Below are 13,425 nucleotides of genomic sequence, written 5' to 3'. Positions count from 1 at the left end.
GCTTCAGATTTCCCCAGTTAACCCACACAACCACCTTGCAAGACAAAAATTCTACCATTTTCCAAATGAGGAATGTGATATACAGAGATTAAATGACTTTAAGTGCCTCTAGGTAGCAGGCCAAGAATTAAATCCAGGTCTACCTGATTCCAAAATCTGTGCCCTCAGCTATAAACATCCCAAAGTCCCACAGGATAATAGGTGTTGGGAGTGGCTTGATGCTATATGGTTCCAAAGATGGAGATGAGGGGAGAGGGGAAAGATAAACCACTACAAATGCTCAGTATAGGGACAACCAAACAGTCTCAAGCTGGTGGCTCAGACTGATGTGTTGAGCCAAGATGTTGGTGGACTACCAGTTGCCTCAGAGTCAAGCAGCAACAGCTGCCCGTCTGCAACCTTGAAGGCCTGCACAAACTGAAGCTGAAGGAGCAGAAGTTATGGGTGAGCAGAGGAAGCTGATCTGTAGACAGATCAGATGACAGCAGAGTGGGGACGGCAGGACAGGAAGGCCATGTGGCTTCTTAGTTGGAAAGAGGAGCAAAACCTAAAGATACCTTGAATTCCAAACCATCTAGTTTACATAACACCTGAAGTGTCATGAAACAGATATCCCCATGTTCTCACAATAAACTCTTTATTGTTTAACTAGCCCCAGTGACTTTATGCATCTTACAACCAAGAAGCCTTCAGTAGAGCAAGTCTGAGCCAGAGGTTTTATCACACTTTGTCCTCAGGGTCCATCAGGACCCAGATCTTGGCTCACAGCCAGGCTGGAAACAGTCTTCACACTTCTGAGCCTGGAGTTTGAGATCTGCCTCCCCTTTCAAGGAAGATCCAGAGGTCACCTGCGCTTGTAGAGACATGGCTGAAGCTGCAGGCCTGAAAGTTGAGCCTTGGGGCCTACCAGAGGGGGCCCAGTCTTTTGGAAATCAAACAAGAAGAAATGGCTGTTGGTCAGGTCCTAGGGGCAGAAAAGACCCAGTGAGAACCAAATCCTCATCCCAACTCCTTAAAACACCTCCCTCTATGTACTGCCTCTGCTCAGAAAGCTTCCCAGGGCTCCCACTTCCGTTGGGGAGCAAAACGTCTGTTCCTGTGCCTGAAGCCTCCTTCCTGAACACCAGTACCCTGAAAAGGGCCACATGAGACAAAAACAGGTACAGACGTCTTGGGGCCCTCACCTTGGAGACAATCTTGAAGCCTAGCTTGGTCACAGCCTGCAGAAAGGTCCGAACATCCTCAAAGCGGCTGCTGACCTCAGCCACTTTCAGGAGACCCCTGAGAAAGACAGAAAGTTCTGTGTAAATGCACAGACTCATGCATGCACACATACATACATGCATCTGTGTCCTGGGGGCTCTTACCCTGGCTTCAGTACTCGATTTGCCTCCTCTAGGAAGTCCCTGATGTTGGTTCCCATCAGTGAAAGGCAAAACACAGCCACATCCACAGACTCATCCTCCAGAGGAACCTGTGGAGAGTGAGAGTGTTGTATAAGGTGCACAGTGCAGAAGAAGAAAGCCAGCACTGAGATACCAGGATGGGAAAGGGGAAGGAAGGGTTAGAGATTAGCATATGGAGGTTGGGCCTAGAGCACAAGCCAGATAACATAGGGGTTTACCTGGGCCATGTCACACACAGTGACCCTAGGGTCCAGAGAAGCCAAGTCAAAGCAATGCACAGGGTTCCGGATACTTGAAGCCAAGCGGCAATCCCCACAGCCGAAGTCAGCCACCACTAGGGATGCAGGCCTGAGAGTGGAAGGCAAGGGTCACATACTGGTCTGATCTGAGCCTATGGCTGACCCACCACATGGCTTCTCACAGTGCCTGACCCCCATTCACCGCTGGCGAAGATCCCTGGCGATGCGGTCCACTGGCTGCAGTGGCCACTTCTTCACTTGGCTCTGGAAGCCGCGGTGGTAGAGAAGGAAAGCCTCAGGGTCTTCCTGGAAGAGACGCTGTGCAGCACTGCTGGGCCCTGAGTACAACTGTTCATTGAGGTAGCGAAATCGGGCCCCATCCAGCCGCTGTGCCATGCGGGCTCGCAAAGCCCCTGCCCGAGCCTCATGGCTGTCTGTCCTGGGAACAGGAGGCACCTCTGTCTTCTCTGTGGGGGCCTCAGCTGGAGCCTGGTCTGGCACCTGAGGTGGCTGAAACTTGTTCTTACATCTTCTCTTGTTCTTTTGCCGGTTCCGCCACTGCTTGCGGCTTAATGTATGAGGGGGTTTAGGGGAAGTGGACCCAGGGCTTTGCTTTGGTGGATCATTTGTAGTACTACCCTTCCAAGCTTTGGGACCTACAGGGAGGGAAATGGGAAGGTGCACTGGAGGCAAGATCTCTTACATTCAGAGTCATGGCAAGTCATCCCAGCCATACCTCTGTCTTTGAGATAGTGACTGTGGCCTGCATAGAAGTACTTCTTATTGCCTGAGTACACCATTAGCCCCAATCCTAATGGCAGTGGATAATCTCTGTTGTATGTAGAACCAGCTGACCCCCCGACACACACACACCAACACACACACATATACACATCCAATGGTACCTGTTTGGTCAACATTGTCCAGGTGCTGGGCTGAATTTATAGGGGCATGTTTCTGGCATTTCCTCTTTCTTTTCTCGTCTTCAGCAGAGTCACTGCCAACATGAGCCTGTTTGCGGCATTTCTTCTTCCTTTCTACTTCTTCCTCAGAGTCACTGCAAGGTGGACCCTGTTTTTGACATTTCTTCTTCCCTTTCTTCCCTACTTCAGCAGAGGCACTGGCAAACGATGCCTTTTTGGGGCATTTCTTCTTCCTTTCCTTCTCCTCCTCCTCAGAGTCACTTATACATAGGCTGGGGGGATGCTGTGAAAGAGATGCTGCCTCTAGGGCCCGTAATGTGGCCAAGAGCTGGCGGCGCTTGGAGCCCTGGAGGAAAACAAGGGATGACAGTGGGCCTAAAGAGAATGGATGAGGCCTGGAGAACAAGAAGGGAGAGATGTGGACCTGATTCAGACTGGCAGAAGCATCTGAATTCTTCCCAGTCAAGCCTGCCAGAACCCAGAAGAACTTTTATGTCACCACCTCAACTTCTGGGAAGCTGGAGAGCAGAGAAACCACCTATCCCACTTTCTTCAATGTGTAAATGAGCTAATGGAGGTTTCCCCAAAGGAAAATGCTAAGGCCACAAGCAACAAGACCAAGGCCAGAGACCAGAAGTTCCAACCCTTCACCTTGAGCTTTTGCCTAGAGCTGATACATTTCTGTAAGAGGTAAGGAGGTTTCTGAACACAGGAGACATATGATCACACACGTATATTAAATATTTAACATGTCTCTAGCTGCAGGGTAGAAAACAAACTGAAGGGGAGAAATTGCAGACAGAGAGGCCAGCGGCTTGGACAATGGTAATGGGGGTAGGGGATGAAAAAGGATGAAACAAAGCAGGCCGATTCCATGTTGGAGGCAGACTGAAGGGTAAGAAAAGCCTAAGGAAGTAGGGCCCTCACATCTGCAGAGGCTCAAAGAAGATGTATTGTCGGGAAGGCTGATTCTGTGTTGCAGTCCTACCGGGTAATCCTAGGCCAGGCACTTACCCTGATTCTAAGTTTCCCACACCCTCCTTTGAACAATGATACTGACAACTCTTACTTTCTCCAATCCAACCTCCACACTGTAACCAATGACCCTTTCAAAATACAAATCTGAAGAAATAATTCCATTGCTTAAAACCTTTCGTTGGCTTCTATTCTCAATATACGCAAAACTTATACCTCTTGAACTTGAACAGCATCCCCTTTCATTTACTATTTATTTCAACCACCCCCTTTCATTTACTATGTATTTCAACCACCCCCTTTCATTTACTATGTATTTCAACCACAAGGATCACTTGTGTGTGTGACTCTAACAGAACATGCTCTCTTGTCCCAGGGCCCTTGTACGTACTTTTTCCTGTCTGAAGAACCCTCTTCGCTTCACCAACTTCTACTCAACAACTCTCTCTGACCTAACGTCAGTTTCTTTTGGAAGTTCTCAGATCTTCAGATCAGGACTCGCCCTCAACGGTGCCACAGGTGTCCCTCCCCGCAATGCACACAGCGCTGGGATCCACCAATGTCCGCTTCGCGGCCTGAAACAGCTCCCACTGCCCCTGCGAGTCACTCACCTTGTTTTGCGAGGCGGCCGCAGGCGGAGGTCGTGAGATTATGGGCCCGAGGCCCGCGGCTACTGGGGCCGCCTCGGCCCACTCAGGCTCTTCGAACATGAAGGTCGGGAGGGCAGGGTCGCGGAGTACCCGCTTTTCTCCACGTGCACAGCGCTCCTCTGGAAGTCGGAGCGCTCAGACCCGCCAGAACCGAGCCGGAAACCAAAGCGTGACAGCCAGGGGTTGCTAGAGCGGCCGGCGCGGCGCAGCGAACCATCGAGTTTAGCCAGCCGCGGCTAGAAGGGCAGGGAGGCGGTGGGAGGGGAGGGACGGAGGCCCGCGCTGCCCAAGAGCGCCACGGGCGGGGCGGGGCCGGCGGCGGGTTGCGGGCGCGGCCGGACGGGAGTTCCCCGGAGAAGGAGCCTGCAGCCCGAGTCCCGGTGAGTGCGAGAGGACCCGCGCCCCCTGCCCACGACTAGGGGCAACCTGTCACCCCTCACTTCTCCTGAGTTCTAAGTAAGGAGCCAACCCTGGGGAGGACCCCCGGTCCCCTCCCCCAAAGTATACGGAGCCTGAACCTCCCCACTTCCCCCAACTCTGTTCGCGGATAGGGTCTAGTTGCCTGCTCTCGGACATCCGTTCAGGAGACACTACCTCTTCGTCACCCCCTGCCCACCCTGACCCGCCTTTACCTCGCGTTTAGAGGACACAGCCAGGGATCATCCCGCAGCCCCGAACTCCTTCACAGACTCCCACTAGCCGGGGACGCAGCTCAGGCCCCTTACCTCCAACACAAACACTTCTCTCCTGTAGAGGATAAAGCTTGGGGTTCATCCTCCTTCCCTGGATCACTCCACAGTCCTCAGGCTTCCCCAATCCGGGGGACTCGGCGCCGGGACGCTGCTATGGACGACATTTTCACTCAGTGCCGGGAGGGCAACGCAGTTGCCGTTCGCCTGTGGCTGGACAACACGGAGAACGACCTCAACCAGGGGTGAGCTGAAACGGTTGGGGGATGAGAGGAAGGCTAGAGATCTCTTGGCTACGTGGAGTGGAGTGCTCATGTCTGGTGGTGGCGGCTGCCTTTGCTAGCCAGTGTAATGAGTGCTAAGCATAGCCTGTGGGGGGCAGAGGGTTTTCACAGAGGACGCAGTTTGAGCTGAATCTTGACTGCAGAATAAGAGTTTCACAGGCAGAGGCTACAGAGAGCTTTCCAGCCTCAGTAGACTGCATGGGCAAAGGCTAGGGGGCAAGGCACAGAGCAGAGAGAACAGGAAATTGTCTGGAGTTCCATATGGCTGGAGGATAGATGATTTCTGTGGGTCCGAGCATTGGGTACAAGAGGAAAAGAACAGGACATAAGACTGTAGAGGTCTCCAAGGATCAGCCAGATCATGCAAGCATATTTAGGCTATAAGAAGGTCTTTATTTTAAAAGCAAGGTTTTAAAGCTGTATAGTGACATAATGAGATTGTCCATTTTTCAGTATCATCTTGGATGCTTTGTGAAGAGCAGGTGGAAAGGAGGCAATTGCCTAGTTCATCGTAGAAGTAATGATGTCTTGGACTAGAATTAGGGTGAGTGAAAAAGAGAAGTGATCAAATTCCAGAAGTCTTTAGGACGAAGAATTGTGGAACTTGGTGTGGGGAGTGAGTAAGGGCAAAGATGAGGACCAGGGTTCTGGCTTGGGAACTTGGTTGTTTTTACTGAGATGGAGAAAACTGGAGGATGAGGCATTCTATTTTGGACATGTTAAAGTTAAGGTGACAATGCAGCAAGGTGGAAATGTTGAGTGTGTTGTTGGTTATGCAGATTTGCAATTCAGGGGAGGAATCTGACTTGGAGACAGATTTGAGAGCTATCAGCATATAGATGATACTTGAAGACACGGTTGTGAAGGAGAATGTCTCAGGAGAGTGGAAGGCAAGAGGTCAGGGGACAGGAAGCCTGCACGACTGAAAAGGAGCAACTGGAAGTTGAAAAAGAAATAGGAAAATGTGAGTAAAGCTTACAGAAGAGAATGTTTTAATGAAGGGGAGGTGGTCAACAGCAGTACAGGCTACTGAGAGATCAAAGAACATTAATATTTTAAAGTAGCCATTGAATTTACAGTTGGTTTTTTTTTTTTTTTTTTAAGTTAAGGGGTACATGTGCAGGTTTGTTGGATGGGTAAACTTGTGTCATGGAGGTTTGTTGTACAGATCATTTCATCACCCAGGTATTAAGCCATAGTACCCATTAGTTATTTTTCCTGATCCTCTCCCTCTGTCTATCCACCCCACTCTGGTAGGCCCCAGTGTCTGTTGTTCCCCTCAATGTGCAGTTAGGATGTATTTGACGATCTGTGAGTGTTGTTTCAGAATAATGGGTGAAGAAATCAGACTACATTGGGTTCTTTAATTTAAGGCACTATGATGAACACCTTCTGTGCTGGGTGCTAGAGTCCAGAATCTGACATAATCTCTGCTCTCAATACAGCAGATTTATGGCAGATTGAAAAGTAGGCCGGGTGCAGTGGCTTATGCCTGTAATCCTAGCACTTTGGGAGGCCGAGGCGGGTGGGTCACGAGGTCAGGAGTTCGAGACCAGCCTGACCAACATGGTGAAACCCTGTCTCTACTAAAAATAGAAAAATTAGCTGGGTGTGGTGGCGTGCGCCTGTAATCCCAGCTACTCGGAGGCTGAGGCAGAATTGCTTGAACCCGGGAAGCAGAGGCTGCAGTGAGCCAAGATCATGCCACTGCCCTCCAGCCTGGGCCACAGAGCAAGACTCTGTCTCAAAAAAGAAAAAGAAAAAGAAAAGTTGAGAGGTGAGCAAACAGTGAAAGTGAATGTACACCAGTTCTACAAGGTTGGCTGAGATAGGAAGGCAAGAAGGGCAGTAGTGATGGTGACTCAGGGTGGCAAATTCAAATTCTTTTTTAAAATTAGTGGAGTTTAGTTTTTAGGTTTGACAGGTCAGGATCACCTGTCATCTTAGTCTAGACTTCAGTGGTTCCCATTAGGTTCCACACTATTTCTCTTTAATACTCTGCAAAGTCATTTGTTCCATTTTTCATATAATTCTCAAAGGGTACCCTGATAAAGACAGTAAGCACTGTTACTATTTTGTTGGTGAGGAAATACAGGCTTAGGCAGTTGCCCAGTGGGCCTAGCATCTAGGAAGACTCTAGCTGAGTCTAGGAAGACTCTAGGAAGATGCTGCCAGAAGGAAAAGGGGTGGAATTAATGAAACTGGAAGGTTGTGGTGCTGGTTTGAGGGGTAAAGTATGGGGGCCTAAGTTGGCTATATGCTGGATATGAAGAGGGGGTTAATTCCTTGCAGGTCTCCTTGAGATAGAAGTCCAGGCCCTGAGGTGGCAGGCAGCCTGATAGTGAACAGAACCCTTGTGCCCATACTTTTGCCCCCTGAGTTTGGCCTGCCCTGGCACCACAGGCAGTACTGGAAGCTGATAAGTCTGGGCACAAATTGAAGGTTTGGAGGCAAGACCAACTGATAAACAGGGGGCGTAATGCTTCCTGGGGATATCCCACCTCAAGGAAAAGCTTTTGGCTATTTCTGTGTTAGCAGATGCGAGCAAGTTGTGGAGGAAAATGATTAAGTTAAGGGCCACACCCCCCAACCCCTTGAGCTGTAGGGGCATCTGGATGGCCAGACCCCTGATCAGCTCCAGGCCTTGCATAGAGTCACACACAGGAAGTGACCACAACACTAAGGCATCCGGAGGCTGCTGGCCCAGACCACGGACCGCCCCCTGCTCCGCCCCTTGAATCTGCAGCCCCGAACTAGAGGGAATTTCCTTTTATGGCCCCAGGCTGTCAGGCAGGCCCAGCTCCAAACCAATAGTTTTGTTTTGTTTGTATACTTATTTTACTTTATAAAATACATATTTCTTGGAAAAGAAAAAAATCAGGTATAGTTTTAATCCCAAAACAGCCATTGTCATTTTCTTCTGTTTTCTGTGCACAGGATTGCTAAGTAGGGGAATCCTGCTTTGCATGGTGGTTTGTTATCTACCTCATCAGTAGTCAAAAGCATTTCTCCTTTTCAACATAAACCCTTCCAAAACATCATTTAAATTCCATTCCATTTTTAGATGTTAGTTTCAGTACCAGAGCCAAATAGTAAGTTTGTTCCCTCTTCTATAAGTTGTGGCCTGCCTTCTCCAAGACACCCTTCTCCCCGACTAACATGCACTGAACAGCTGCTGTCAATCCATTCCCTCAAGAAACTTAAGTCTAACAGACAAGACAGTCCATTAACAGATTTTTACAATCCAGTGCAACAAGTGCTGAAGTAGGGGGATATATAAGATGTGGTGGAAAACAGAAAGGACCAATAGATGTTGCAGAAGGGGTGCAAGAGAAACCAGGGGAAGAGCACTACCACCTAAGGAAATGAGATGTGAGATATGGTGAAGATAACAAATTTTTTTATAGAGGTTGTTGAGATATCTAGGTGGTTGGTTTGGTTTGAAGCTCAGGGGAAGGTCTGAAATGGACAGCTTTGGGAGTTGCTGGCATGAATGAGAATCAAAGTCCTAGAGAGGTAAGCCTTCCCAGAGAGTATGTAATTGTCAGTTTTTCAGGAATCAAAACCTTTGCCCCATCCCACCTCCAGCTCAATGACCATTGCCCCTTCCTCAAAGGGACGATCATGGCTTCTCCCCCTTGCACTGGGCCTGCCGAGAGGGCCGCTCTGCTGTGGTTGAGATGTTGATCATGCGGGGGGCACGGATCAATGTAATGAACCGTGGGGATGACACCCCCCTGCATCTGGCAGCCAGTCATGGACACCGTGATATTGTACAGAAGGTACGTACAAACTCCTTCGTCATCCACATCACATACATGCCATGAGGGTCAGTCACAGGCACTGTAACATACAGTAGAAAGTATGGGTACTCTTCCCCCTTTTCCCATGCCCTGACACCAGTATCTCATTTGGGACTGACTGTACTTTTTGCCTCTTCTTTTTGTCTGGCCATGGGGTCCAGCTATTGCAGTACAAGGCAGACATCAATGCAGTGAATGAACATGGGAATGTGCCCCTGCACTATGCCTGTTTTTGGGGCCAAGATCAAGTGGCAGAGGTGAGTACTCAGCCCTTAAGTCCTGAGATGGGTAGGAAGTAAAGTCTGAGCCTTGGTGGGAGATTTGGAACCCTCAACCCATTCTGTCAGTACTACTGTGTGACACTCAACGGATTAAGTACTACATTTGTGCATTCATGGTTGGTTCAGTGACTGCCAGAGAGGTAGCAGTGGCTCTCATCATAATGGCCTTTTCATTCCAGGACCTGGTGGCAAATGGGGCCCTTGTCAGCATCTGTAACAAGTATGGAGAGATGCCTGTGGACAAAGCCAAGGCACCCCTGAGAGAGCTTCTCCGAGGTCCATCTCCCCACCCCCTAGCTTGTGTCCTCTTGTCCCGTCCCACCTGTCTTCTCCCTCTGTACCACAGCTCAGGTTGTTTTTCTTCCCTAGAGCGGGCAGAGAAGATGGGCCAGAATCTCAACCGTATTCCATACAAGGACACATTCTGGAAGGGGACCACCCGCACTCGGCCCCGTGAGTCACCACTGTGGGAATAAGGGTTGTAAAAGGAAATAATCCTGGCCTCTTGGGGCTGGGTTAGGGTGAAGCTGGGTACCTGACCTGCCCACACTCTTAGGAAATGGAACCCTGAACAAACACTCTGGCATTGACTTCAAACAGCTTAACTTCCTGACGAAGCTCAACGAGAATCACTCTGGAGAGGTGACCCCTGCCCTTCTTGCCCTTCCTTCACTAAAGCCCCACAAATTACTTGCTTTGTACCTGTTTTAAGTTTTTCCTCCAGTTAGTAGGCAAGGAAGTGGCAGCAACAGTTCAAGCCTCCTAATCCCTACCTGTCCTGCAGCTATGGAAGGGCCGCTGGCAGGGCAATGACATTGTTGTGAAGGTGCTGAAGGTTCGAGACTGGAGTACAAGGAAGAGCAGGGACTTCAATGAAGAGTGTCCCCGACTCAGGTAGTGCAAGGCGTAACCTGGAAGCTACTAGTTCCAAGGAACCCTTAATAGCACTGAAAGAGATCTTTTGTACTGGGTCTCAACCACTCCCTCCCTCTTCTAGGATTTTCTCGCATCCAAATGTGCTCCCAGTGCTAGGTGCCTGCCAGTCTCCACCTGCTCCTCATCCTACTCTCATCACACACTGGATGCCATATGGATCCCTCTACAATGTACTACATGAAGGCACCAGTGAGTAGGGATGTTGAATTTCCTTGGGGATGAAATGGCAGAGAGGGTGCATGAGCCTCTCTGAACTATTTGACTCTTGCCTCCTCTCAGATTTCGTCGTGGACCAGAGCCAGGCTGTGAAGTTTGCCTTGGACATGGCAAGGGGCATGGCCTTCCTACACACATTAGAGCCTCTCATCCCACGACATGCACTCAACAGCCGTAGTGTAATGGTGAGGCCACAAGCTCACTCCTGGCTCAGGCCCCAAAAGCCCTTTGCCTATGACTTACCTCCTTCTATCTGTTTTCTCTTCCTCAGATTGATGAGGACATGACTGCCCGAATTAGCATGGCTGATGTCAAGTTCTCTTTCCAATGTCCTGGTCGCATGTATGCACCTGCCTGGGTAGCCCCTGAAGGTGAGTGAAGTCATCATGTTGGCAGGTAAAAAAGGACCACCTCAGAAGTAGTGGAAGCGGGGGCAGAGACAGGACAGGCCAGTGGGCCAGAACAGACAAGCCCTATCTCTCCAGCTCTGCAGAAGAAGCCTGAAGACACAAACAGACGCTCAGCAGACATGTGGAGTTTTGCAGTGCTTCTGTGGGAACTGGTGACACGGGAGGTACCCTTTGCTGACCTCTCCAATATGGAGATTGGAATGAAGGTGAGAGCAGAACAGCATACATTTGTGTTCGGGGAGTGGTTGGTGATGGTGAAGATAACTGTAGTGGGCCTTGGCTCCTCCCATATTTGTTCAGATATACAGTAATCCTGTCCCAAGGGCCAGTGGCTTCTCTCTACATGACAGACTCAAATTGTGAGGCTGTTTTTTTTCTTGTATTCGCAGGTGGCATTGGAAGGCCTTCGGCCTACCATCCCACCAGGTATTTCCCCTCATGTGTGTAAGCTCATGAAGATCTGCATGAATGAAGACCCTGCAAAGCGACCCAAATTTGACATGATTGTGCCTATCTTGGAGAAGATGCAGGACAAGTAGGACTGGAAGGTCCTTGCCTGAACTCCAGAGGTGTCGGGACATGGTTGGGGGAATGCACCTTCCCAAAGCAGCAGGCCTCTGGTTGCCTCCCCCGCCTCCAGTCATGGTACTACCCCAGCCATGGGGTCCATCCCCTTCCCCCATCCCTACCACTGTGGCCCCAAGAGGGGCGGGCTCAGAGCTTTGTCACTTGCCATATGGTGTCTCCCAACATGGGAGGGATCAGCCCCGCCTGTCACAATAAAGTTTATTATGAAAACAGGCTGGTGTGGGGACATGGGGACAGACAAGTACATTTAGGTTGGGTGGCTCAGGTGAAGTAGTGCGGCTTCTTCACATTGATGCCATACTCGCTGAGGGCAGGGGTCAAGTCCTCCATGGTTAGAGTGTACTTGCGGTCCTGAGGGAAGAGGGGAGAGCACCAACTGAGCACAGGAACCCCGGACTTCAATCCCAGATGGGTGACCGAGTAAGTCTTACACCTCCCCTACGATTCAGTTTCCCCAAAGGGGTGGCAGGATAAGCCTCCACTGTTGTGGAAGGTAATTACTGATTCATTAAGCCTCCCCTCACACCTTGCTCTTGCTCCGGGAGCTGCCGGAGGCTGTGCCCTTCATTTTGCAGTGCTGTAGGGCATCATTGGCAATATCTGAGATGAATTTCTGGGCAGCTAGGGAGATGAGCCGAATTCTAGAGAGAAAAAACTTAGATGAGAAGGAGATGGACAACACACCGCACAAACACCCAAAACTAACCTGCCCTGGGTTTACTCACATGCGTGGGTCTGAGGCCTCAAAGCCAGCACGGTTCAGGTAGTAACCAGTCACTGCATCTGGGATCTGAGAAATCAATTAAGAGAACTGTCAGCAGAGCAGGAGGAGGGTGAGGGAAATGGATAGGCCTGGTTATCAGGACGCTCAGTTTGGGTGAGCAGAGGGCAAAAACAGAAGAGCGACTAGGGGAGCAAATGTAAGAGGACGCTGAAAAGCACGATGTGGCTGAAAGTTTTGACAGCAGGCTAGGTGGCCTTGTTCGGGCGGAAGCCCACCGTAGGCGTGTAATCTTCCAGCTGCATCAAGAAGTCCACCAAAGGCGTGCTGGACACCACGGGCTTCACGTCTCCGTTGGCCGCGCTCGGCAGTACGTAAACCCCGTTAGATATGGCCCCCTCCGGGGGCGCCGCGCCACCCGCCGACACCGGAGCTGGAGGAGAACCAGCAAAATGAGACACAGAGGTGGGAGGCGAAGGGCCCCAGTTAGGTCTGTCTATACCTTCTGCCCTCACCCGCCGCTGGGCCCAGTCCAAGACGCTTCCCTCGCCCTCACCGGTCCCGGCCCTCACCCGCCCCACGCCGCTCAGCTGGCTCCCCGGCCCGCGCCGCCAAGGGTCCCGTGCCCCCAGCAGCTGCTCCAGCCCCAGGCCCCCCTGCTGTCCCCGCGGGGCTGGCCTTGTTCTCTGCGGCGGTGCTGGCGGGCAGCGCGGCGGGAGCCGAGACCGGGGGCGCCGGGCCCGGGGCCGAGGCGGCGGAGGCCGGCGCCGCCTCGGGGTCCGCGCCGGAGCCGCTGCAGCTCATCGGGCCGGTGGGAGAGGCGGCGAACAGAGCCGCTTCCGCTTCCGCTCGCGCCGCGCACACCCCGGGGTGACGTCACGCGCCCACGACTCGCCCCGCCTGTCTCTGTTAGTGCTCTCCAGCCCGCTCCCCGCCTCCTCCCGTAGTGGATCTGCGGTTTAGAGGAAATAGGCTGCAGGGCGGAGACCAAACCTTGGCGAACTGCGCTGCCGTAGCCATTGCGCCCTAGCCTCTGCCGTGCTCCGTGGCGATTCCGGCGAGACCGGAACCAGCGTGCGTCCGGCTCTCCTCCGCCGCTCTGGGACACCTCATTCTGTCTGACGCTCAAGACCTGGCTTCGAGGTTTATGGCCCTACGTCCCTCGACTACGGGTTGCCTGCCTGTCCGCATCCTTTCAAGTTCCCTTATTCAGCCTTTTAAGGATTCATAGTGGATTTGGAAAGCCCCCCTCTCTTCTCCACCAACTGCCCCGAGAGGTGGGGGCAGCAGTGGGGCGGCACACA

At 51.5% G+C, this 13,425-nt stretch overlaps 3 protein-coding genes across 3 annotated transcripts; 1 reads left to right on the top strand and 2 right to left on the bottom strand.

Moving 5' to 3' along the window:
• Positions 1 to 620: 620 nt before the first annotated feature.
• RRP8 (ribosomal RNA processing 8) lies at positions 621 to 5,117 on the bottom strand. The gene is made up of 8 exons (XM_054524760.2): positions 4,919 to 5,117; positions 4,155 to 4,429; positions 2,551 to 2,914; positions 1,848 to 2,301; positions 1,625 to 1,754; positions 1,368 to 1,474; positions 1,185 to 1,281; positions 621 to 964 (listed from the first exon to the last, which is right to left on the bottom strand). The coding sequence occupies exons 2-8, from the start codon at positions 4,251 to 4,253 to the stop codon at positions 845 to 847; spliced, it is 1,371 nt and encodes a 456-aa protein (XP_054380735.1). The 5' UTR covers positions 4,254 to 4,429; positions 4,919 to 5,117; the 3' UTR covers positions 621 to 844.
• Positions 4,546 to 11,612, top strand: ILK (integrin linked kinase; the record flags this gene model as incomplete). Its single annotated transcript, NM_001133202.1, is given in 13 exon segments — positions 4,546 to 4,573; positions 4,993 to 5,127; positions 8,783 to 8,948; positions 9,131 to 9,226; positions 9,430 to 9,526; positions 9,620 to 9,703; positions 9,807 to 9,892; positions 10,035 to 10,144; positions 10,248 to 10,375; positions 10,466 to 10,587; positions 10,674 to 10,773; positions 10,888 to 11,018; positions 11,202 to 11,612. Coding segments are annotated over 12 exon segments (1,359 nt in total). The 3' UTR covers positions 11,352 to 11,612.
• Positions 11,582 to 12,957, bottom strand: TAF10 (TATA-box binding protein associated factor 10). Its single transcript, XM_009246688.3, has 5 exons — positions 12,694 to 12,957; positions 12,400 to 12,554; positions 12,126 to 12,190; positions 11,927 to 12,041; positions 11,582 to 11,751 (listed from the first exon to the last, which is right to left on the bottom strand). Exons 1-5 carry the CDS (start codon positions 12,923 to 12,925, stop codon positions 11,662 to 11,664), a joined length of 657 nt encoding a protein of 218 aa, XP_009244963.3. The 5' UTR covers positions 12,926 to 12,957; the 3' UTR covers positions 11,582 to 11,661.
• Positions 12,958 to 13,425: the final 468 nt, after the last annotated feature.

This window comes from Pongo abelii, chromosome 9 (assembly GCF_028885655.2).
Source record: "Pongo abelii isolate AG06213 chromosome 9, NHGRI_mPonAbe1-v2.0_pri, whole genome shotgun sequence".
Taxonomy (NCBI): Eukaryota; Metazoa; Chordata; class Mammalia; order Primates; family Hominidae; genus Pongo; species Pongo abelii.
The sequence above is the reverse complement of the archived record's forward strand: the minus strand, read 5'-3'. Positions and strand labels throughout refer to the sequence as shown.

Coding starts and splice junctions, on each gene's coding strand:
- RRP8 (XM_054524760.2), bottom strand. CDS start 4,253: ATGTTCGAAGAGCCTGAGTGGGCCGAGGCGGCCCCAGTAGCCGCGGGC. Junction 2,915..4,154: donor CGGCCGCCTCGCAAAACAAG/GTGAGTGACTCG, acceptor GTTTTCCTCCAG/GGCTCCAAGCGCCGCCAGCT. Junction 965..1,184: donor GCTTCAAGATTGTCTCCAAG/GTGAGGGCCCCA, acceptor TTCTGCCCCTAG/GACCTGACCAACAGCCATTT.
- TAF10 (XM_009246688.3), bottom strand. CDS start 12,925: ATGAGCTGCAGCGGCTCCGGCGCGGACCCCGAGGCGGCGCCGGCCTCC. Junction 12,191..12,399: donor TGGAAGATTACACGCCTACG/GTGGGCTTCCGC, acceptor TTGATTTCTCAG/ATCCCAGATGCAGTGACTGG. Junction 12,042..12,125: donor GAGGCCTCAGACCCACGCAT/GTGAGTAAACCC, acceptor TTTTCTCTCTAG/AATTCGGCTCATCTCCCTAG.